Here is a 25,063-nt window from a genome sequence, read left to right as displayed (position 1 = left end):
TAAAGTAATTAACATCTTGCAGATTCTGCAAGGGGTATGTAAACGTTTGATCACAGCTGTATATATTTATAGAACTATATAATTCATAATAAACCCAGTAGTGCGGTCAAAGTGGCCTTTTTGTGCTATGATGACAGCTAGCAAATGTTTATATTTATTTATCTTTTTTCCAGTGAATAACCTTTTTAAAAGTTTCCCTCCAAAATAAAAAAAAATAATAATAATAATAAATGAAATATAAATTAAAAAATAAATAAAGTTATTTTCCAATAATTCATAGTTTTTCCCCTACGGTCTTCAGTCATCTAGTTTTTATTATGCATTTAACGACACAGTTACGACCCCGAAGTGGTCTAGGGGTACTAGGCCTAACATTTAAAATTGATATTAAAGGGATAGTTCACCCAAAAATGAAAATTCTGTCATTAATTACTCACCCTTGTGTCGTTCCAGCGATGACAAACCTTGTTTAACGAGCTCTTCTCATGTTCACAGCTGAGGACGATAGTCGCTCTGGATAAACGATTCTGACAAATTAATAGGCTACAAGTAAGTGTAAATGTTCAGGAATGCTTTAATAATGCTTTATTGATTTTGATTTATTATGATGAAATATGAAGAGGCTATTTGGATGCATTACATGATCTGCTGCATTTCTACAGTAAGCTGCATCAGATTCAGACACAATCAGAGCTGCAATATTTTTTCTCATACACTACTGTTCGTTTCAGCCTGAAATCATCAGAGATCTTGTTTACAATCAACTTCAGCTGCTCTACACATCATATACAGCTGTATGTGGAGCCAAACAGACAGAAGCTGCACAAAGCTTGGTGGACTTTCACCTCTTATTAATAGGCTGTATCTGGACAGTATTTTGTTAGTAAAGTGTCTATGACAGCTAACAGACCGATATCTTCTGTTCTGTCAGCTCATTAGACAGAATAACCAGTAGAGGGCAATAATGACTCAGACTCTGGAAGCTCTGTGTCAGGAATATTACTTTCGGTTTTGTTTTTACATAAATCTCGCTGAACCTGCAGTGATTTATGAAATTTAGACACACAGCATGTAAGAGTCATGCAGAACTTTTACAATGTGCGTTTTTAACTTTTTAAATATAAAGCTTGTAGCCTATATTTTTGTGTTATTATACCAATACTTTTGTTTGTGATAAGGGTTGCCTGCTAACCTGCTAATGAAGGAGCCATGTTTATCATGATGATGGTTTTTATTAGTGTTATTAATTATTTTTATTAATTATTAAATTGTCTCGCATTAATTACTCATTGTAATCAAATGATTTCTTCATTGATGAGAGGTTTGTTTTGTAGCAGGTTTGTGTTTGTGGGCATTTGGGTTTTAAGGATCATGTTGAGTCAGATTATTACACTAAAATTTATTAAATCAAAGACTCAGATTATGGTTTGATCTTTCATATTGGACATTTTTATCATGTAATGTCCACAAATGTCTTTAAATAAAATTGAGACTGAATGTTTAGAGTCGTCTGTGGTCAGTTACAGTATTTTATCACTCAGGAAAGTATTTTATCGTTGCATTAATGTCTGTGTGATGTGTGTCTGTATCTGTCACATAACAGTTGTCTGTTTTCTCATCAGGTTCAAATGCTTGAATCTGCTGCTGTTTTGCCTCATCGATCATAGCGGTCAGTGTCATTTTTGTTTATAAATTCTAACTATTTTTGGATTTTCAGTTACAGCTAGAGTTGTTCTAGTTACTTGTTTTTCTATTGCACCACTAAGTTAAGTTATTTTGTCGGCATTTATGGATTTTTGGTGAAAATTTCTCAGCATCATCACACAATAACATCCTTGACTTATCTTTACAGTTCATTACATTTAATTTATTATTAAACATTGTCTAGAAACTCACTACAGCTGCACTGACACATCTGCTCTAGCTTTGTGTTATTGTCATGAATGAGGCTTGTTTGAGAGCTCAGAAAGACCAACATGACATATAATAAGAAAATCTCTATTTATGATGACATTGATTACAGAGAATAAACAGAGATGCCACATTTATTTTTCAGTATTGACACGTTGTATTAAATGCATCTGTATTTGCAGAACAGATGACTAACGTCATGTGAATTTGAGTCTAAAAAGTCTAAAAAGATTTCTGACATTAGTTTAAACAATCTGTCAGAAAATATCCCTGTTTGTCAGAAGAAAAACTGTAGTTGCAGAGTCTGTAAGAAAGGAGCGCGTGACGTCGTCTTCAAGGATCTGAGCTTCAGTGATGCTGGGACGTATATTTTGCATGTCTATTACCATAATGATCAGACAGAGCTGGAGCGACAAATCAGGACGTACCAACTTCATATTCATGGTAAAATCAAAACTGATCAAACTATCAACATCATTTCTGGTTTTCCTTTAGTAATTGTGTTGATGTTGCATGTAACCAGAAGAAACTGTGAATGGGACAAGCTTAATATTCAGATTAGTCGTCTCCAATATGGGTTTTCCAATGGCTGATTTTCAAATGATTACATTTGTTCCCCAATCCTAAATATGTGCTTATGTCCTTGATTGATTGACACCGTAATAATAATGATCAATGTCTTTCTGTTTCTCCTCAGATGAGATCTCTGTGAAAACAGGTGAGGAGCACAAGTTAGATGTTCTTTCCAATGCTAATCAAGTAGTGCACTGCACCAAAAACAGAACAAAGTGCAGGAGGTTTGGAGCAGAAGCAGCGGAGCTCAGAGTGACCAGCTGACCGACACTGATGGGTCTCTGACCATTAAAGAGTTTACAGCCAATGATGCAGGAACATACAGAGCTCTGGACCATGAAGGAGAAATCTTGATCACAGTAACAGTCGCAGGTGAGAGGAACTCAGTGGATGTTTAGAAATATTATTTATAAAGTGTACAGCTGAGGTTTATTCTTCATGAGTTGAACAGATATTTGATGCTAAACTGTGAGAATGACCTTTCAATATCCTCTACAGAATGTAGTACAGAATCAAAAGACAAACTGGACGACACAGATACACACAAAACTGAACTACGTAGTAAGTAAAACTAAAGGCATTGAGTACTTCACAAAATCTTAAAGCAGTGAGTTTTAAAAAAAGCATTAAAATGTGTTCTCTTCCCACCTTCCCCTTCCAGCTGTTTGGGTTTGGGTTTTGATTGTTGGACTGACTGTGTTTGTGGTTCTGGCTCTGATGATACACACACGTCTGAATAGAAGAGTTTTGTACTAAGGGACCCAAACTGTACAAGGGTCCAGAACACCTAACGATGCCGCTGACCGAGCAACATATCTACAGAGATTCTATCAACATTTTCTTCTACACATATGTAATTTACAAAACATATGAACATTTGGGCCGCTCTTTACATCAGGATTCAGTTTGTTATCAGGATTCAGTTCAGTTAACAAGGCCTGGACTGGAAGGTATTGTTTTTACTGAATCCATCAGTTTTTTACTAAACAGTTAGGAAAGTATTCATATGAATGGTGAGCATGCACTGTAAAAAATAAAAGTTGAGTTAACTTAAAAAAATAAAGCAACCAGCTGCAAAGCTTTTTTGAGTTTACTGAACTTCAGGCCTATAGGCTTACAGTGCTGTAAAAAAAAAAAAGTAGTTGAGCTAACTTAAAATTTTAAGGCAACAAACTTCAGCAGAAGTTTTCTCAACTTGTTGTTTTAAGTTCATACAACAAAAATTTGAGAATCTCCCACACTCTTAACCCGGATTAGTTGACTTTACTAGAAATTTTCTAGTAAACCCGTTGCACAAAACAATTTTAGTTTTTACACAGGGTGAAACTAAACAGGTTAAGTTGTATTAACATAGAACCTTTAGTGGGTGTAGCTGACAAATCAAGTTTGCATTAACCAGCAAGTAACCACGGTAGAGATCAGTGTCCGCTTTAGTTGGGCTCTTGACCCTTGACTTCTGTGTCAGTTGTTTTTTTTTCTCTCTTATTCTTTGGCTGTTGTAACCATGTGTTTTTCAAACATATTTGTTACAACTCAAAAGCCCAAAGGGAGTGATCAGTGCTTGGTTGTTATAATAACTGTATAATGTATAAAATATAATGACGATCGTCTGTAAGTGAACTGATTTCATTGAGTGAACGTAGACTCCTTTTGTGTCTAATCTCTGATTAAATAGATGTTGCATTAACTACAGTGAAAGTGGTTCTAAGAGCCAGTGCTTCTGTGCAGGTCAGTTAATAAAGAACTTTCCAAATAGTTTGTCCACAAAAAGTTTTAATTTATGGTAGCAATTAGATTCACACAGACATCAAGAATCAGCTTGTGAACCGCAACAATGGTGACCATTAAAAAATAAAATGCCAGCATGCATTGCTGCATGATTTTTATTTTATTTTATTTTTTAATGGTCACCATTGTTGAGGTTCACAAGCTGATTCTTGATGTCTGTGTGAGTCTTACTACTGCCATAGATGAAAACTTTTTGTGGACAAACTGTTTGGAAAATCCTTTATATTAATTGACAATCACAGAACCACTGGCTCTTAGAATCACTTTTACTGTAATCAATATGTTCATTCAATCTGAAATTAGACACGATGAGTCTATGTTAAATCTCTATGACATCAGCTCACTAATAGATGATTGTCATTATAAATACATAACAACCAACTACTGATCATTTCCTCTGGGCTTTTGAGTTATAACAAACATGTTCAAAAAACACATGATTACAACAACCAGAGAAAAAGAAGAAACAAAACTACTAATACAGAAGTCAAGGGTCCAGAGCCCAACTAAAGCAGACACTGATCTCTAACATGGTTACTTCAAATGAAACAAATCAACATCTAAACCTTAGTTAATTCTCAATAAGATCTTGTGTAGATGTCTGACTGAAATAAAGTCAGTCTGGTTATTAATAAGTGGAGCTGGTGATGCTGTTTGTGGGGTTGTTTAATCAGATCTTGAGATTTAATGTATTTTATTTCAGTTGATTTCATCTAAGCATGTGTCTAAAGTCAGTTGTTGTTCTTGTGTTTCTCTTTCTGTCAGTGATTCTGTTTGTTAACAGCAGGTGTTCATCACTAATGCTCAATCAGCACTTAATTAATCACTTAATTACTTAACTGCAATGTATATCTTATTTTAGTGAACTCAACTGAAATAAGTTCAGAGTACTCATCACTATTAGTTTTAAAAAACTTAAATGTTTTAAGGCAATCAGTTTCCTCAAACTTTTGAGTTACCCTAACTTGTTGGGTTTTACAGTGTGTGAATGCAGCCTGTTAAAGCTGCCACTGTCTGATCGCATCAGTAATAATCCAACGGCAATAATGCTGATTACAAAAGAAAAATAATATATAATAACTATTGTCTGTATTCTTTCGGATACTTAAAGAACACTTATTTTAAACAAGTTATTGTTTTAAAAAGTATCCTGCTTATATAATTAAAAATAAATAAAGTGAATTTTGCACAAAGTAAATTTGATATAAAATGTATATGAAAATGTAGCAATGTGCAGTAATATTGAAAACTGAGAATGTGACGCATTGTGATATTGAGTTGATAATGATAATCGTAGTTGAATTGAATCGTGAAACCAGTGAAGATTCACAGCCCTGTTTAACAAAAAGCATAGAAACTTCAATTTAGTTTAAAATGTAAAGATGTATTTGCACAGCAGAAGAATTAATTGGGGAAATGTAGATCAAGGATCGGATCGTGAAGTGCCTGAACAGGAGGAGCTCTGACATCAGTTCAGAGAAAGTGAAGCTAACTTCAACAACAACATGGATGCCTGCAACGATCAACCTCTTTAAACAACAGAGTATTTATTGAGCTGTTCAAAGATCCTTGAGGTCACATCTTATACTCACAGGTAAGTGATAGAAAGATAAGAGAGTTTGTCCTGAAGAGGTTTTTAATGGAAGTGGTCTGTTTTAGCAAGTTTATGTCAAACTGGAATAAGTTAAACAGAACTAGGCTTAATCAAGTCAAACACTGCACTGCTTTAGTTGTTTACTGCATTGAAATGGTATCAGAATTGCATTTAAAGTATGTAATTTGATTAGTATTTCAGCAAAGTTTGGTGATAGTCATTTTGTCACGTGACATTAAGATTAAAGAAACAGGAAGTTAATGAACTGCAGACCGAATGAACACAAACCTGCTACAATACAGTTTAAAATCATGTTTATAATAAACAATATGAAAATTACTCTTGACCATATAATACATATAATATGGGGAAAGATATATTTTTGTTACTTGTACTTTCTTTAAAAAGCAGGTCATAGTTCAGATTGATCAGTGAGTTTATGAGTCTGTGTTGATAAAGGACTAATGGCTTCCCTCACTATTAAGCTTTACATGAGATTTAAACAATTTAGTGTAAATATTGTTTAATGATCATGATCCAAATCAGTTTTAATTTTGAAAAACAGAAAACAACTTATTTAAATAACTTGAATGTCACTTTCTTTCAGAAGGTGAGAAGAGTGAATAGTTTACAAGAATGAAAGGACTGTATGCTCTTTGAAAATATCTAATATAAAATAATAATCATATTAAGAATTAGTAACCCAAACTCTGACCTGTGAGGATTTCATTCAAACCACAGTAATCAAATATACATTCAAACATATACACAGTAAAATCCTGAGTGTTAAATTAACACTGTTCGGAGCATATATGGTCCCACTCTAAAAGAGTGTTAAAGTAACAACGAAGCAGTGTTAAAGTTAATGAGATAATGATTGAGCATTAGTGATGAACAGCTGCTGTTAACAAGCAGAATCACTGAAGAAAATAGAAACACAAGAACAACAACTGACTTTAGTCACAGCCTTAAGCCCTAAACACACTGCATGATTTTCGGCTGTCGCAGACGAAAGATTGGCATCGTGAAACAATCGTGGCCAATCAGAAATCACCACGATTTCTTCACAATGCCATTCTTTCATCTGGGACAGCCGAAAATTGTGCAGATGAAATAAACTGAAATAAAAGAAAACATTAAATCTCTCAAGATCTCAGCAGAAGATAATTAAACAACTCCACAAACATCACCAACTTAATGCATTACTGACCAGTTAGACTTTATTTCTGGAGTATCTAAAACAGAAGCTCTTTATTAAGAATTTAGGTTTAGATGTTTTTTTCATATTCAACTTACTGTTTTGGTGAATAGTGTTTGCTTTAGTTACCTCTTGACCCTTGACTTCTTAAATATAAGTTTATTTTTGGCTGTTACAATTGTGTTTATAAAGCGCATATGTGATGGCAAGAAACATATGATAAAGTCATGCATCTTAGTCTCTGATTACATTTAGTCTAAATCGGCAGTGCTTTAATGATGTCTATATTATTGTGGTTAGAGAATATGGCAGTGTGAGAACACTTTATAAACCACTTTTATAAATATGGTTCAAACAGAAGCTTCAATTCTGGCACTCATAGACATGAAGAATCAGCATTTGAATCTCAGCAATGGTGAAAGTAAGAATAAAAGAAAACACTAAGACAATGCAGCTGCATAATTTATTCATGTCACAATGCATGCTGGGAGCCATGGATGAGTTATGATTGGTTCACCCAGAGTGCAGCATGAATCTGTCTCATGATCGTCACCATTGTTGAGATTCATATGCTGATTCTTGATGTCTGCATGTCTAAACAGTACAGTGTTTTAAATTGGTGTGAAAAGTGTTTTTAAGGTTCTTTATATTATTTAATTAAAATGCAGTTGTACTCAATTACAAGCTAAATTATACATTACTGCTCATGACATCAGTGCATCAGGCTACCAGATTACAAATACATCATGTTAAAAAAAATGGTCAACATAACAGCTATATTTTCTCCGGGTTTTTCTTGCCATAACAAATGTGTTTTATAAACACAACAACAACAAGCAGAGAAAGATTAATGTTAAAAAGTCAAGGGTCAAGAGCCCAACTAAAGGAAACGCTTATCTCCACAACGGTGACTTCAAATTTTATTATGTTCAATAAACATTAACATTAACTCTGTTAATTCTCAATAATAATTTTTTAGACGCACGACAACAAAAGTCAAACTGGTTAGTAATGTGTGAAGTTGGTGATGCTGTTTGTGGTGATGATTAATCATCTTCTGCTGAGATCTTGAGAAATTTTATATTTCTTTTATTTCAGTTGATTTCATCTAAGGCTATGGCTGAAGTCAGTTGATGTTCTTGTGTTTCTATTTTCTTCAGTGATTCTGCTTGTAAACAGCAGGTGTTCATCACTAATGCTCAATCAGCACTTAATTAATCACTTAATTATCTCATTAACTTTAACACTGCTTCGGTGTTACTTTAACACTCTTTTAGAGTGGGACCATATATGCTCCGAACAGTGTTAATTTAACACTCAGGATTTTATTGTGTAGCAAATGGGTTGTTTCTTATCAGTCCATTGGTCATTATTTTATATTGTGAAATACAATGTTTGTTTTTGTTTTTTAAACAGGGAAAACAATGGCAGAATCTCCACCAACATCCACAGAATCAAGCAGAACCAGGAGGCAGAGTATAGTTGAACCTCCATGTACGTCAATAACCCAGAAAATAATGACTTACTGCATGAATGACTTACACCAGGGGTCTCAAACTCGCGGCCCGGGGGCCAATTGAGGCCCGCGGGATGATATTTTGTGGCCCCCCTACTTGACATCAAAGTTTAGTGTTAGTGCGGCCCGCACGTTGTTCTCAAACGCACCTTTTTGCTGAGCCTTGCCGCGCTTTTATTTTTTTATCACTTACAGTGTTTCCCCTACCAGTATTTATTAAACAAACTAATTAGCCTTGTTATGTTATTTATCTTATTTACACGACGGAGTGCCTTTTCTGTCTCTACGTTACATGGTCGCGCTCTCTGTATCGCGCGCACAGCGGAGTTCCGCCCCGGTTCACACACACGTAAGCGCACACACAAGTAAGCACACTCCCTCTCCTATTTATAAATATTAATCCGCAAAACGTCTATTTAAATATGACTTCTGCGTGTCTCTGTGTTAATGTATGGCGCAGACGCGCAGGTTTGTTCACTCATACAGAAGCCCGCGTGACGCTTGCGGTGATATTAACGTCTGTCGTCTCACTAAATGAGGACATAAATACATGAACAACATCTCCAGAACTGCTCTGAGAGTCACTTCACGAGCATTCGAGCGTTTCATTTGAGAAAAAAACTATCCTCATATCATATACACAGTCACAGAAATGTAAAGGTATTCACGGCAACCCGTCAAAATAAAAGTTCGGTTTTACTTGAAGACATTGTGCAGAACGTAATAGGCTACTACTAGTAAAACTATTAAAACCTTATCTTTAAGGAATAATCATACAATGCCCCTTTATTTTTATGTACCCCCCCCCCAAAATGCGGCCCAGCCTCACCCAGACTCTACCTCCAGCGGCCCCCAGGTAAATTGAGTTTGAGACCCCTGACTTACACTCTTCTTATATAGTTATATTGCATTATGGGATTCTTTATAAACACTTGTTGATTATTTTCCTTCTCTATCTGTCTCCATTTAAAATAGTGATCATCATTTCAAAAATTTATACAAATACCTTTCAACCAAAAAGACTTTAAGATGATTAGAAACTTGAATCAATTGTGTTTCATGTGTGTCTGAACTATAGTGTATGTGATTTAACATTGTCATTTTTTTCTTTCCAGTTATGACATCCTCCATTAGTTCACTGACTGAGGAGCTTCGGTGTTCGATATGTCTGGAGGTGTTCACTGATCCGGTCACGACTCCATGTGGACACAACTTCTGCAAGATCTGTCTGAATAAGTGCTGGAACAACAGCCAGACCTGCAGCTGTCCATACTGTAAAGAAACATTCAAGCAAAGACCTGATCTCAAGATTAATACCACACTCCGAGAGCTCGTAGATCACTATAAGAAGAAAACTCCTGAGAAAACAACTGATGTTCTGTGTGACATCTGTGAGGAAAGAAAGCTGAAAGCCCTGAAGTCGTGTCTGGTGTGTCAGAGCTCTTACTGTGAAACTCATCTGGAGCATCATTTGAGAGTCACAGGCTTGAAGAAACACAAACTGATGGATCCTGTGAGTAATCTGGAGGACTATATATGTCAGAAACATGAGAAACCTCTGGATCTGTTCTGTAGAGATGATCAGACCATCGTCTGTCTGTCCTGCACTGATGGAGATCACAAGAACCACAACACTGTGCCTTTAGAAGAGGTGAGAACTAAAGACTATCCATCATAAATATTTCTACTTCTGAATTAAAACTGTCATTATTTACTCACCCTCATGTGTTTATAGACTGAGTTGATGATCCAAGACACGCAGCAGATGATCCAGGACAGAATCAAGAAGATTCAAGACATCAAACACTCAGCAGAAGTCAGAAAGGTGAGTGCTTGTTAGTGGTTGCTTAATGGACACATTAATTTAGATATAAATAATATCAGTAACATGAACTGTGCAGGATGTAAACAGCAGCACTAATAATTTGTTGATTGACCTGATTGAGCAGAGAAGCACAGAGAAGGAGAAAGCGGCCCATGTCGAGCTCTTCACTGATCTCATCCGCTCCATTGAGAGACGTCAGACTGATCTGCTGGAGATGATGGAGAAGCAGCAGAAAGCAGCAGAGAAACAGGAGCAAGAGCTGACTGAAGAGCTGGAGCAGGAGATCACTGAGCTAAAGATGAGAAACACTGAGCTGGAGCAGCTCTCACGGACTGAAGATGTCATACAGGTCAGTGAACATCTCTCTGATCAATGATAATGCAGGCTATAACACTCGCCATGCTGAAGGATTTCTCCTCTCTCCTGATGTAGATTTACTCATCCCTGTGCAGACCTAGAAACACCAGGAACTGGCCTGAGATCAGTTTGAAGACTTGTGAGAATCTGGAGAGTCTGAAGAGAGCTCTGAACCAACTACAGCAAACTCTAGATGAGAAACTTCATCAAACAAGTACATCTATACTTACAGTACATTGATCAAATAAAACGTGATATACACATACACAATAACTGTACACAGTTATTTTAATATAGCTTCAATGCTTGTCTGTAATTCCACACATAAAATATCTCAAAGATCTGCTGATGTTTTATTGTCATGTGTCTCTGCAGAGCTGAAGTGGATGCAGCAGTATGCAGGTACAGTGTGCTGTCTGCACTACACTAGATTACACTTATATACAGCTTCATTACTGCAGCACAATCTGATTAAATCTCGATTAAATATTATTATCACAAAATGTCTGCATTGTGAAGTTGTGATTGATATTCTGTGTTTTCTCAGTGGATGTGACTCTGGATCCTGACACAGCTCATCCTAAACTCATTCTGTCTGATGATGGAAAACAAGTGAGACATGGAGACATTACACAGAAACTCCCAGACAAACCAGAGAGATTTGATTACTGTGTCTCTGTCCTGGGAAAGGAGGGATTCTCCTCAGGGAGATGTTATTTTGAGGTGCAGGTGAAGGGAAAGACTGATTGGGATTTAGGAGTGGCCAGAGAATCCATTATCAGGAAAGGAAAGATCACACTGAGACCCAGTGATGGATACTGGACTGTGTGGCTGAGGAATGGAGATGAATATAAAGCCTGTGCTGGTCTTCCTGTCTCTCTGTCTCTGAGAGTGAAGCCGCAGCGGGTCGGTGTGTTTGTGGATTATGAGGAGGGTCTGGTCTCCTTTTATGACGTGGAGTCCAGATCTCATATCTACTCTTTCACTGGTCAGTCTTTCCCTGGGAAACTCTATCCATATTTTAGCCCATTCCTTAATGATGGAGGTAAAAACTCAAGCCCACTGATCATCACAGCTGTCAGTTATAGTACATGAATTTATACATGAAATAGGATTACAATGATTTTTATGATTAAAATATTTTTTTTATTATTATTAAAAATCTGAAACACTTAATAATGTATGTGCTGCTACTCAAGTGATTAATGTGGGTTTTTTTTTTTTTTTTTTCATGGTATATTTTACAGTCAAAATAATGCTTGTCTAACATGTTCAGTAAATCATTTTAAATTTATGTATGGTCATAGGTCTTTTAAATATTCTGGGGCACTTTTGTGGAATAAGTTACCTTTGGATATTAAAGGTATTTTGAATATGGTTAGCTTTAGTTTAAAAGCTAAAAGCTGGCTCTTAAGTAGGTTGTTTTGTTGATGAATTTGTATTACGTACATGGTTATTTGTGACTGTAAATTTAGTAAATCTGTAATTTTACTGTAATTATTGTATTTACAATGTAGTGCAGTGTATCTGTTTTTTCTAAACATTCTAGAATTTGCTCCAAATATCAAACCTGTGTCATATCCTTAAAGTAAAAACATATGTTTAAATAATGTTTATATGTTGCTTTTGTCTGCTGAATAGTGGATTTGTATTATTCTTTGTAAATATGCTTTGATAGAAATATAAATAAATAAACCACTTTTGTAAGACACATTTTGTTGGGCTGTATTGTGTATGAATTAAATCATTTTCCAATTATTTTACTCTGTTCAGGAAAATAATGCTTTATTGATAATATCATGGTGAATTATAAAGAGTGAGATGTTCAGAAACAGAGGAGTCGCGTGGTAACTTTGTATGAAGTCCTTTAATGTGTAACCAGCACTGAAACAGAATAAACTCTCCTTTACTCATCTCTGCCCCACATGTCCATCTCCAAACAGCTCCCATCATGTGTTTGTGCAACACACACATATTCTACAAAGAGGTTGTCTGAATACATGACATCTGCTGAAGACTGAAATCATCAGAGATCTTGTTGAAAATAAATGTCAGTCACTTTAAACATCACGTAGCTATATGTGGAATCAAACAGCCAAAATCTGCACAATGAAGATTTTTTTTTCTCTCATTAGTGCTTATTTCCTCATTGATTGATTGTATCTGGACTCTCAAACATACACAGTGTTTTGTTAGCCAGGTGTCTATGCAGCAAGCTAATAGACATTTTTACAGTTAGATCTGCTTTTATAGAATAAGCAGTAGAGGGCAGTGTTGAGTACTCAAGACTCGTGCTGCGTCCCAATGTGCCTACTTATACTAAGCCCTTAAAGTATGTACTCTTTTGGTGAAGAAAAAGTACACACTTTTGAGTGTGTAGTAGAAGAGTTTTTTTTTTTTTTTTATTAATGCTTGAACAAATACAGAACAGAAGTGCCAAAGGTATACACAGGGGGAAGAAATATATATATTTAAATTATACACGTATGTATAAAGTAAACAAATAAATTCAAATAAAATAAAATAGTGAAAGGCCTTACTAAATCACAATAACTTAAATATACCAAATAGATACATAGTTTTAACAGCTTTTTTGTTTGTACTCTCCTTAATGGAACTTATATAGATATCTAATTCCTTACGTACCACAGAAAAAAGAGGCTTCTGATTGCTGAATTTACAACGATGAATATGAAATTTAACAAGTATAATCAAGAGATTAATTATATAAGCCTTATTTTCAAACTTCTTGTCATAGTTCAAAAAACCAAATATTACATGTTCATATATTAAAAGAAAATTGCTCATCACTTTGTCATTTATAAATCTAGAAACCTCCCGCCATAACCTCTTCGTAAATTGACAATGCCAGAAAATATGAGGTACCGTTTCAGAGTGTCGTAAACAGAATGAACAGTTTACATCTATATCTTCAATAAATCTGCTTAAAAAATGTTTAGCAGGGTAATATTCATGCAGTATCTTAAATGAAATTTCTTTAATTTTATTTGTAACGAGATATTTATTAGGTAACACCCAAACTTTCCTCCAATTAATATTTCTGATAAATTTAGACCAATAAAAAATATCACTTGGCTTACTAACAATTTCTTTTTGAAACAATAAACGTATAGCCTTATTATTATTATTATTATTATTATTTCTAGATGAAAAACAAATTCTGCCACAGAAAGTATCAGCAGGGTGAAGTAAAGAAGCATGTTTAGAGTATGAAATACCTCTACACAAAGACACAATACTAGAAGAGATAGCTCCAATTACAGAAGCATATTCTTTCGGAGTTACAGGGAAATTAAAATATGAAAGAAATTCATCATAAGTCATTAAATACCCTTGAGAATTCAACAACTGTCCTACCAAAAGAATCCCTTTATCAAACCAGGTTTTCAAAAATATACTCTTGTGTTTATACAGAATATTACAATTATTCCAGATATAATACTGGTGAGGAGAAAAATTGTGCTTGTAAATTAACTTCCATCCCAAAAGTGCTTGCCTGTGAAAAGCTGACAATTTAACAGGCAGTTTTTCAATTTTGTAATCACACATTAACAAAAATGAGAGACCACCAAGTTGGTCAAAAACAGTACTAGATACTGAATTCCACACAGAAAAAGGGTTTTTCAAGAAATACTTCAACCAGTTAATTTTGAAAGTGTTATCTAAGATTGAAAAATCGAAATAATCAAGACCACCATTTTTATATGAATTAACTATCACAGATTTTCTAATATAATGCACCCGATTTTTCCACAGAAAATTCAACATAGTTTGATCAATTATCTTATTTGTTTTACTGTCTGAATGAATTGAGGAAGCAACATAAGTAAGCCTAGAAATGCCTTCCGCTTTAGCCAGCAGAGCACGACCTTTAAGAGATAAATCTCTCTGTAACCAAATATTAAATCTGCTCTTTACTTTTTTGATCACAGGATTAAAATTTAGTGAAATTCTGTCCTGCTCATTTTTGGAAATAGTCATACCTAAATAGATTGGAGCATCCGTTACAGGAATGTTACAAATGGATTTGTCATGGCAACTCTTCAAGGCAAACAATTCACATTTTTGTAAATTCAAACAAAGACCTGAGGCACTAGAGAAAATTTCTATATTTTTGATAGCCGACTGAATTTGACAAGCATTTTTTAAAAATAGAGCCGTGTCATCGGCCAACTGACTTATCAAGACACTTCTCCCTTCAACTTGAATTCCTTCTATCTCACTTGATTTAATAAAATGATTAAACGCCTGAGCAACAATAAGAAAAAGATAAACTGAAACTGGGCAACCTTGCCTCACACCTCGTTTCAGATAAAATCTTTGTGTGGTGCCTTGACTTAATTTTACTGAACTATTGCCACCCACATAAAGAGTTTTCATGGCATTGCTGAAATAGCGTCCAAACCCAAAGCGTTCTAAACAATAAAAAATAAAAGGATGCTCGACGGTATCAAAGGCTTTAAAAAAATCTAAAAACAATATAAAACTATCATCTTTAATGAGATCAGAATAATCAATAAGATCAAAAATAAGTCTGATATTATTAAATATATGTCTTTTTCTCATAAACCCAGATTGATTTTCATCAATTATTGAATCTAATACTAATTTGAATCTTTGAGCAAAAACAAGAGCAAATACTTTGTAATCATTATTCAACAAACTAATGGGTCTCCAATTATCAATAAGCAGTAAATCTTTCTTGGGTTTAGGAATTAGACAGATTACACCTTGAGTCATAGTTGTAGGAAGTTCAAAGCACTTTAAACTTTCAGAATACACTTCAAAAAGGAACGGGACAAGAATCTCAGAAAACTGCTTATAGAATTCAGCAGTAATTCCATCACTACCTGGTGATTTATTACATTTCAGACATTCAATCGCATCCTTAATTTCAGCAATAGTAATTGGGGAATCACAAAATATTTGGTCCTCTTGACTAATTACATTTACATTTCCCAAATGCTTACAAAAAGTTGACATACTAAGCTCACAAAATTTAGATGTGTATAAATTAGAGTAATAATCATAGCAAAAACTAGAAATTGTATCAAAGTTATCTGTAATAGATCCATTAATATTCATTTTGGAAATATAATTTAATTTAGCCCTACACAGTAAAACCTCCAGTGTTAAATCAACACTCCCAGTGTATATATAATCCACACTCAGAGTGTTAAAAAAGTAACACTGAAGCAGTGTTAAAGTTAATGAGATAATTAGTTTAGTAATTGAGTGATGATTGAGCATTAATGAAGAACACCTGCTGTTAACAAACTGAACCATTGAAAGAAAGAGAAACAACAGAAAAAAAAGAGATGAGACGAGCAGAAATACAAGAACTACAACTGACTTCAGCCACAGCCTTAGATGAAATCAACACAAGATAAAAGAAGACATTAAATCTCTGAAGATCTCAGCAGAGGATGATTAAACAACTCCATAAACAGCATTACCAGCTTCACACGTTACTAACCAGATTGACTTTAGATGTTGATGCTTTAGTTTTGTTTGAATTACCATTATCGAGGTCAGTGTTTGCTTTAGTTGGGCTCTCGACCCTTGACTTAAAACATTACAATTTCTTTGGCTGCTATAACTGCATGTTTGTTTAGACATGTTAGTTAAGGCGTGTTGATAGTTAGACTTCTATAAAGAAATCACCAGCATTTAGTGATTTCTATAACTGATTTCATTCAGAGCATTAGGGGTGGGCGGATCGATCTTAATATCGATAGTATCGATACCAGCGTTGGTATTGGTATCGGATCGATACTAGCCTGATTAGATCGATACTTTAGGTTAATTTCCTCTCCTCTACACTTAACATATTGCTTAATACATTCAACAAAGAATAGACATATCTGTGTGTTTATATACCGCTCTTTTCACGTCTCGTATGCAAACCTTACTGCTCCTCCCCTGCTTTAGTGTTTTGTTATGCCATCACGTGACTCAGCGGCTCCAAGCGCAAGCGGATATTATTGGCTACAGCGAGAGATGGAACGGTAGAAATTCGCTACTGTGGCAACAGCACCAAATTTATTCACCTTTTTCAACGTGAAAGTAAGCTTTTTTCATAGACTGTATGTACAAGACTTCCACTTCCTTAGGCACGGTAGGGAAATCATGAGAAAAATAAACAAAAAATAGTTTGCAATACCAAGCTTTTGTACAGTTAAAAATTGCTGGAAGCGGATGAGACTGGAAGCCAGACCCATTAAATTTACCGAATTTGGCCTTTTTATACAGTATTACTGTCTTCAACCATTAAGCCACGTTGTTTTTTTTTTCTTTATAAAAGTTTTCTATCAGAGGAAAACACTTAACATGCATGCACTTTGCGTTCATATGCTGGGCTGCTTGCCTGCATATAGTTTGCATCATCAGTATACTGAGTTGGCCTTTCAATATTACTTTCTTAATGCATTAGTCCATGTTAAGTTTTTTTTTTTCTTTATAACTCTTTTTTTATGGGAGGAAAATGCTTAACAGGAAACTTTACGCATTGCTTTCATATTCTGGGCTCCTCTGCTTGCAAACTCCTTTCAGAAAGGCAAATATCCACATAGCTTTAAGGTGAATATAATATTTTAGTTATATCAACATAAGTTATTGTTAATTTTCAAAGTTTAATTGGTCATTTAAATGCATGTTATTAAAAAGGAAAAAGTATCGGTATCTGTATCAGTATCGGCGATACTTGCCCTGTATTTACTTGGTATCAGATCGATACCAAAATTTGCAGTATCGCACACCCCTACAGAGCATGTCATTGATTGATTTTTTTTTTTTTTTTGCATAAAATATAAAGCTTGATCCATCAGTTTTGAGATTAATTTGAAAGACTTTTAAAAGTAAATCGGCACTAAAAGGTTAAAACTGCATTATCATACAGACATCAATACTCAGCGTATGAATCTCAACAATGGTGACAATCAACATATTCAGATAAAAAGATCATCTGTGAACATCACAAAACACACTACTAAAAGTCACAACAAAATAGCAAAACAAAAGGAAATAGTAAGAATAAAAGAAAATACTAAGACAGCTGCATAATTTATTCATGTCGCATTGCATGCTGGGAGCCATGGATTAGTTTTGATTGGTGCTCCCAGAATGCACTGCAACATGGAGCTTTATGTTGATTGTCACCATTGTTGAGATTCATATGCTGATTCTTGAAGTCTGTTTGATGAAGAAAAGTAAACTTTCAGTGCAGAATAAGTTTCAAGTCTTTTAGATTAATATTAAAACTGTCAGGTCTTAAACTACACACTCTCAATAACAAAATTAATAAATCTACCAATGACTATACTCAAAGTAAAATCAGTTATTTGAGCCACTACACGCTGATTATGTCTTTAGTAACATAACCAACTCCTGATCACATTTTCGCTTGGCTTTTTTTCTTTTTGCCATAATTAACATGTCTAAACAAACACGTGGTTATAGCAGCCAAAGTAATTGTAAAGTTTTAAGTCAAGGGTCGAGAGCCCAACTAAAGCAAACACTGACCTCGATAATGGTAATTCAAACAAAACTAAAACATCAAAATCTAAAGTCAATCTAGTTAGTAACGTGTGACGCTGGTGATGCTGTTTATGGAGTTGTTTAATCATCCTCTGCTGAGATCTTGAGAGATTTAATTGCTTTTATCTTGTGTTGATTTCATCTAAGGCTGTGGCTGAAGTCAGTTGTAATTCTTTTATTTCTGCTCGTCTCGTCTCTTTTTTTTGTTCTTCTTTCTCTTTCTTTCAGTGATTCAGTTTGTTAACAGCAGGTGTTCTTCATTAATGCTCAATCATCACTCAATTACTAAACTAATTATCTCATTAACTTTAACACTGCTTCAGTGTTACTTTTTTAACACTCTGAGTGTGGATTATATATACACTGGGAGTGTTGATTTAACACTGGAGGTTTTACTGTGTAAACATTCTAGAATTTGCTCCAAATATCAAACGTGTGTCATATCCTTAAAGTAAAAACATATGTTTAAATAATGTTTATATGTTGCTTTTGTCTGCTGAATAGTGGATTTGTATTATTCTTTGTAAATATGCTTTGATATAAATATAAATAAATAAACCACTTTTGTAAGACATATTTTGCTGGGCTGTATTGTGTATGAATTAAATCATTTTCCATTTTTTTTAGCCTGTTCAGGAAAATAATGCTTTATTGATAATATTGTGATGAACTATAAAGAGTGCAGATGTTCAGAAACAGAGGAGTCGCGTGGTAACTTTGTATGAAGTCCTTTAATGTGTAACCAGCACTGAAACAGAATAAACTCTCCACTCATCTCTGCCTCACATGTCCATCTCCAAACAGCTCCCATCATGTGTTTGTGCAACACACACATATTCTACAAAGAGGTTGTCTGAATACATGACATCTGCTGAAGACTGAAATCATCAGAGATCTTGTTGAAAATAAATGTCTGTCACTTTAAATATCACGTAGCTATATGTGGAATCAAACAGCCAAAATCTGCACAATGATGAGTGGATTTTTTTCTCTCATTAGTGCTTATTTCCTCATTGATTGATTCTACACTCAAAAAAATGATTTGGTCTAATTTGCGCCAGTGTTCATGTGTTTCCACACTACAGAGTGTTCAAGTAGAATTGAAGCAGTGCTGGAGTTAAGGAGATAATTATGTGATGATTGATCATTAATGATGAACACCTGCTGTTATCAAGAAGAATCACCGAAGGAAAGAGAAACACAAGAACTACAACTGACTTCAGCCACAGCTGAAGATGAAATCAACTAAAAAAAAAAGAAGACATTAAATCTCTCAAGATCTGATTAAACAGCATCAGACTGACCAGATTGACTTTATTTCTGTCAGACTTTTAGAGAAGCTCTTATTGAGAATTAACAGAGGTTTAGATGCTTTATTGGTTTGTTTGAAATCACCATCAAAGAGACCAGTGTTTCCTTTTGTTGGGCTCTTGACCCTTGACATTTTGGTGTTAATATTACGCTGGTTGCTTTAATTGTGTGATCATTTAAAACACACTTAGCTTAACCAGCGAAGCCAAGTGAAAAAGAGTTGTGGGTAGATCTTGTCACTGGTCCCTGATCTCGTTTCAAGTCCAATTTCTGATTATATAGACATTATACTGTTTTAGATTTTTTCGTAGCTTCATATCTTGCAGTATTGTAAATATCAGATAATTTGATAATTTACAAATCACCTTGTGCACATAAAGTTTTCATCTGTAGCAATACAAAGACCACAGACATCAAGAATCAGTGTATGAATCTCAACAATGGTGACAGTCAAGAAAATATTCAGATAAAACTCTGAACATCACAAAACAAGCTACTAAAAGTCACAACTATAACAGCATACGTAAAATAAAATAGTAAGAATAAAAGAAAATAATCAGACAATTCAGCTGCGTTGTTTATTCATGCTGCAATGCATGCTGGGATACATGGGAGAGTCTTGTACTATGCTGGTACCCAGCATGCATTGCAACATGAAGCATTTTGTTGACTGTCACCATTGTTGAGATTCATACGCTGATTCTTGATGTCTGTGATCTTTGCATTGAAAAGTTTTTGAGCACAAAGTGATTTGTAAATTATTTAAATTATCTGATTTTACAAGACTACTACATCTGAAGCTATATAAAAAATCTAAAGCAGTACTACATCCATACAATCAGATGTTGGACTTGAAATGATCATTTGCCCACAACTCTTTTTTTTTTTTTTTTTTTTTCTTAGCTTTGCTGGCTAAACGAAGTGTGTTCTATATAAACACACAATTAAAGCAACCAGTGTAATATTAACACCAACATGTCAAGGGTCAAGAGCCCAGAGCCCAACAAAAGGAAACACTGGTCTCTTTGATGGTGATTTCAAACAAAACAATAAAGCATCTAAACCTCTGTTAATTCTCAATAAGAGCTTCTCTAGAAGTCTGACAGAAATAAAGTCAATCTGGTCAGTCTGATGCTGTTTAATCAGATCTTGAGAGATTTAATGTCTTCTTTTTTTTCAGTTGATTTCATCTTCAGCTGTGGCTGAAGTCAGTTGTAGTTCTTGTGTTTCTCTTTCCTTCGGTGATTCTTCTTGATAACAGCAGGTGTTCATCATTAATGATCAATCATCACATAATTATCTCCTTAACTCCAGCACTGCTTCAATTCTACTTGAACACTCTGTAGTGTGGAAACACATGAACACTGGCGCAAATTAGACCAAATCATTTTTTTGAGTGTATCTGGACTCTCAAAAATACACAGTGATTTGTTAGCCAGGTGTCTATGCAGCAAGCTAATAGACATTTTTAGAGTTAGATCTGCTTTTATAGAATAACCAGTAGAGGGCAATAAAGACCAATCCTTCTACTCCGTGTGATGGCGAGAAGGGTCTGTCTGCGGACTGCAAGAGAGGAGTGTAACTGGAAGAAGGAGGCGTGACTTGAAGGTGTCCAAATCACACAGAACCTAGCGAGATGTCAAAACGAGATGTTGTCGGGCTGCGTCCGAAACCGCACACTTTCTTCAATAAGTACCTACTTAACGAGCACTAAAAGAGTACATACTCTACAGCCTGAATGCGTTTAGTGTGAACGCGATTCGGATATCATCTGCTATGTTGATGTTATCATGTGACCTGAGACGATATAACAAGAGCAACAACTTAAAAGATATGAGTGGCAGGTTTAATTCATCTATCTAAAGTATCTTGATACTGATTAAATTTGCTCATTTTGTGGTCTTGTTGAAGAAACAGCTGCCCTTTTATTTTGTGATTATCCAATACATTTTGTGTTGATTTAAGTTCTTATATTTGTAACTCCACTAATGTGACACACAGTTTTATCCTTAAAGCATTTTTTTATTACGAAAACCCAGAATTGTTATCTCTTGAATATTTTGTTAATTATTTTATTTTATCATCCACAAGCAAAAGTGGCTTAAATCTCCCGTTTTCTTCTTTTTCTTGTTGAATTTAACTTTCTTGTTTCATCCCTCAGGCTTCTAAAAAAAAAGCATCATGATGAATTATTTAAAGATATTTAACCTTGTCACTGTGCTTTTTTTCTGTGTATATTATCTCATACTATGATGAACACATGATCTTTTTGTTTACTGTTTTATGCCATTATGATTGTTCATTGTTAGATACAACCATCTTTCCCTGATCTTTTATGTAATAATAAAATAAAATAAAAAAAAGAGGGACAGGTGCACTAACACCTCACAGCATCACTAACTCAACAATCTAGCGTTTGAAATGTCAGCACAAAGGACATGTCGGCAGCTGCAAGAAGATCTCTCCTTTGGAGAAGACTGTTGATTTTATACTAAAATGTAAGTATTTCTACTTAAAAATTAAGATTTCCCCAGAATGAATTGCATCGTTTGCCCACTCCGACACTTACACGCAATAATAATGATAAGTGCTAACCAATAATTATATTACTTTTTTTTATGACATTTTAGTAAAACAAGCAAAATGTAATTTTGTCGTGACATAGCTATACATGAATATACACTAGTTGAACAAATGCAGTCGATGTGAATACATCCATTTTCAGTCAAGCAATTAATACATGAATTAATAAAATATATTTAATTTACTGACAACAATAAGAAACACGAATAAATGAGTAAAAGAATGAATAAAAGTAAGCATCACAATAAATACATACAATATACAAGTCAACAGCAGATGAAACAAAGCTTCATTCAAACTCGTTCTAACAATCATGTATTTACAGACGGTGAAGCCACATCCTACTGCCATCTCTACACAGATGTGTCAGTTCTGCAGCTGCGCTGTGCTTCACAATCTTGCTCTTCTCAATGAGGACATCGCTGACCCAGAAGATGAGGAAGACCACGATGATGCCCCTGAACCACACAACCTTGAGGCAAGAGCAGGAGAACATGTGCAGGACAATCTGTGTCTGCTCCAAACATTCGTATGCCTGCTCTCCATGAACACGACTACCTGTAAAACATTTAAACAGAGTTAAACATTTACAATTTATGTTTACATCTTTCCATTTCTTGCCAAATATCATTTCATGTTTACAATTACATGCATTTTTTTTTAGTTGTAGCTTCATTATTTTTGTAGTTGGCTAAACCACTGAACTGGTGAGCAGAAGGCTGCTGGTTCGTCACCGGTGTGTCCTTCAGTGAGGCTCTTTTCTCCAGGTTGATGCAGGGGATTGTAGGTCCCTGTAATAAGAGCACTGTAAATCACTTTGGATAAAAGCTTCATGACATTTTTTGAAGATGCTTTTGAAGCTTCTGAAAGTCAGCCTTCATTGTATGAACAGAAACCAGCAGAACAACCTTGACCAGAATCACATCCTCAATGTCTTTTGGTCTTTCTCTAGATGCTCTCGCTGGGTCTGAGCTCACTGATGATGAAGAGACCACAGCAACATCTGGTCCAGATGAGGGCAGCTGCTGTGGACTCTCCATCCTCAGCGCTCACAGCAGTCTGCAGACATTTTAGATCATACAAAAACGCCCAAACATAATACAAAAGCAATCATTTTAACAGCACAATGTCATCTGATCTCTGTAATAGAAGTAACAAAATAATCTTACTTTATCCTTTTGTTTCAGGTTTTCCCTTTTTTTCACAAAAGCCGTCACCTTGTCTTGCAGGTCCTGCTTCACCACAGAAGATCTGCAGCAAATGCACAGGAATCAAGAATCAGAAAACTGCTTTAATAGTTGTTTGAAATTACAATAATTAGAACAGACTACGATTTAAGATGTAAAATATGTTTAATTTATTTCAGTAGTGTACTCGCTGAGAGACGTTGACGGCAGCATTCCTTCATCAGTCACTCTTCAGCGGATAAACACTCGTGTGGCTCTTCTGTCCCTGTAACATCAGACAAGATTCAGTCACCTGTGATTATCTGCTCAATACTGCATTCACATGTTGAGGTAGCTGCTGATGTAACTCCTTTTTTATCCAATACAAATGTTCCTTAAATTATCAGTATTAATAATGGATAAATAATATATATATATATATATATATATACAGTGGGTACGGAAAGTATTCAGACCCCCTTAAATTTTTCACTTTTTGTTATATTGCAGCCATTTGCTAAAATCATTTCAGTTCATTTTTTTTCCTCATTAATGTACACACAGCACCCCATATTGAGAGAAAAACACAGAATTGTTGACATTTTTGCAGATTTATTAAAAAAGAAAAACTGAAATATCACATGGTCCTAAGTATTCAGACCCTTTGCTGTGACACTATATATTTAACTCAGGTGCTGTCCATTTCTTCTGATCATCCTTGAGATGGTTCTACACCTTCATTTGAGTCCAGCTGTGTTTGATTATACTGATTGGACTTGATTAGGAAAGCCACACACCTGTCTATATAAGACCTTACAGCTCACAGTGCATGTCAGAGCAAATGAGAATCATGAGGTCAAAGGAACTGCCTGAAGAGCTCAGAGACAGAATTGTGGCAAGGCACAGATCTGGCCAACACTGTAAAAAAAATTCCATAGTTTTTACAAAATAATTCTGGCAGCTGTGGTTGCCAGAATAATTTTGTAAAAAATACAGAAACAAAATGTAAACACATTTACAGAACAAAACTGTAAAATTTACAGTATAAAATCATAATTTACAAACATGGAAATTTGAATTAAAATCTGTTTTGTACCTTTAACATACTGACAACCAGCATAATAAAAAGAGATTGTTAAACAGAAAGCCACATGAAGAATCAGGTCACTTCACCACAAGCAGAAGTATATACTAATACATAGAAGGTGCACAGGGTCATTCATGCAAACACAAAACACCATCATGGTAACACACATGATACTTAAATAATGCAATAAACTTTCATTAAACAACAGATGTTGTAACATAAATCCCAAATGTACATAACTGATAACAAAAGCTATTTTAACACATGATTATTTAAACAAAATACTTTCAAATGTGGAGTCTCACGGAGGGAATTCTGGGAATATCAGTTTACAATTATACATTGATTTGTTATTTTTACTTCTAAAAACTGTACAATTAACAGCATTTTACTGTAAAATTACATGAAATGTCTGGTTAGATCTTTTACAGTTTTCCCCTGTATATAGTACAGGAACTCACTGTTAACATATTTACAGTTTTTTTCAGTAGCATTTTTACAAAATTTTACAGTTAAAAATACACTTATTTTTTACAGTGAAGGTTACAAAAAAATGTCTGCTGCACTTAAGGTTCCTAAGAGCACAGTGGCCTCCAT

At 34.8% G+C, this 25,063-nt stretch overlaps 1 protein-coding gene across 5 annotated transcripts; it reads left to right on the top strand.

Moving 5' to 3' along the window:
- The first annotated feature begins 972 nt into the window (after positions 1–972).
- On the top strand, positions 973–12,478 carry LOC131526379 (E3 ubiquitin-protein ligase TRIM39-like). Of its 5 annotated transcripts, none has more exons than XM_058754658.1 (13): positions 973–1,098; positions 1,623–2,355; positions 2,609–2,856; positions 2,983–3,045; positions 3,146–3,434; positions 8,481–8,558; positions 9,404–9,436; positions 9,696–10,231; positions 10,316–10,405; positions 10,530–10,754; positions 10,838–10,976; positions 11,138–11,164; positions 11,310–12,478. In XM_058754658.1, the coding sequence occupies exons 5-13, from the start codon at positions 3,278–3,280 to the stop codon at positions 11,855–11,857; spliced, it is 1,833 nt and encodes a 610-aa protein (XP_058610641.1). In that variant the 5' UTR covers positions 973–1,098; positions 1,623–2,355; positions 2,609–2,856; positions 2,983–3,045; positions 3,146–3,277; the 3' UTR covers positions 11,858–12,478. The 5 variants fall into 5 exon arrangements, with proteins under 5 accessions (XP_058610641.1, XP_058610644.1, XP_058610642.1 ...); XM_058754659.1 differs by having other exon boundaries at positions 974–1,071; XM_058754661.1 differs by lacking the exon at positions 9,404–9,436.
- Positions 12,479–25,063: the final 12,585 nt, after the last annotated feature.

Source organism: Onychostoma macrolepis, chromosome 19 (genome assembly GCF_012432095.1).
Source record: "Onychostoma macrolepis isolate SWU-2019 chromosome 19, ASM1243209v1, whole genome shotgun sequence".
In the NCBI taxonomy this organism is placed as follows: domain Eukaryota; kingdom Metazoa; phylum Chordata; class Actinopteri; order Cypriniformes; family Cyprinidae; genus Onychostoma; species Onychostoma macrolepis.
The sequence above is the reverse complement of the archived record's forward strand: the minus strand, read 5'-3'. Positions and strand labels throughout refer to the sequence as shown.

Coding starts and splice junctions, on each gene's coding strand:
- LOC131526379 (XM_058754658.1), top strand. CDS start 3,278: ATGCCGCTGACCGAGCAACATATCTACAGAGATTCTATCAACATTTTC. Junction 10,406..10,529: donor ACTCAGCAGAAGTCAGAAAG/GTGAGTGCTTGT, acceptor CTGATTGAGCAG/AGAAGCACAGAGAAGGAGAA. Junction 10,755..10,837: donor GGACTGAAGATGTCATACAG/GTCAGTGAACAT, acceptor CTCCTGATGTAG/ATTTACTCATCCCTGTGCAG.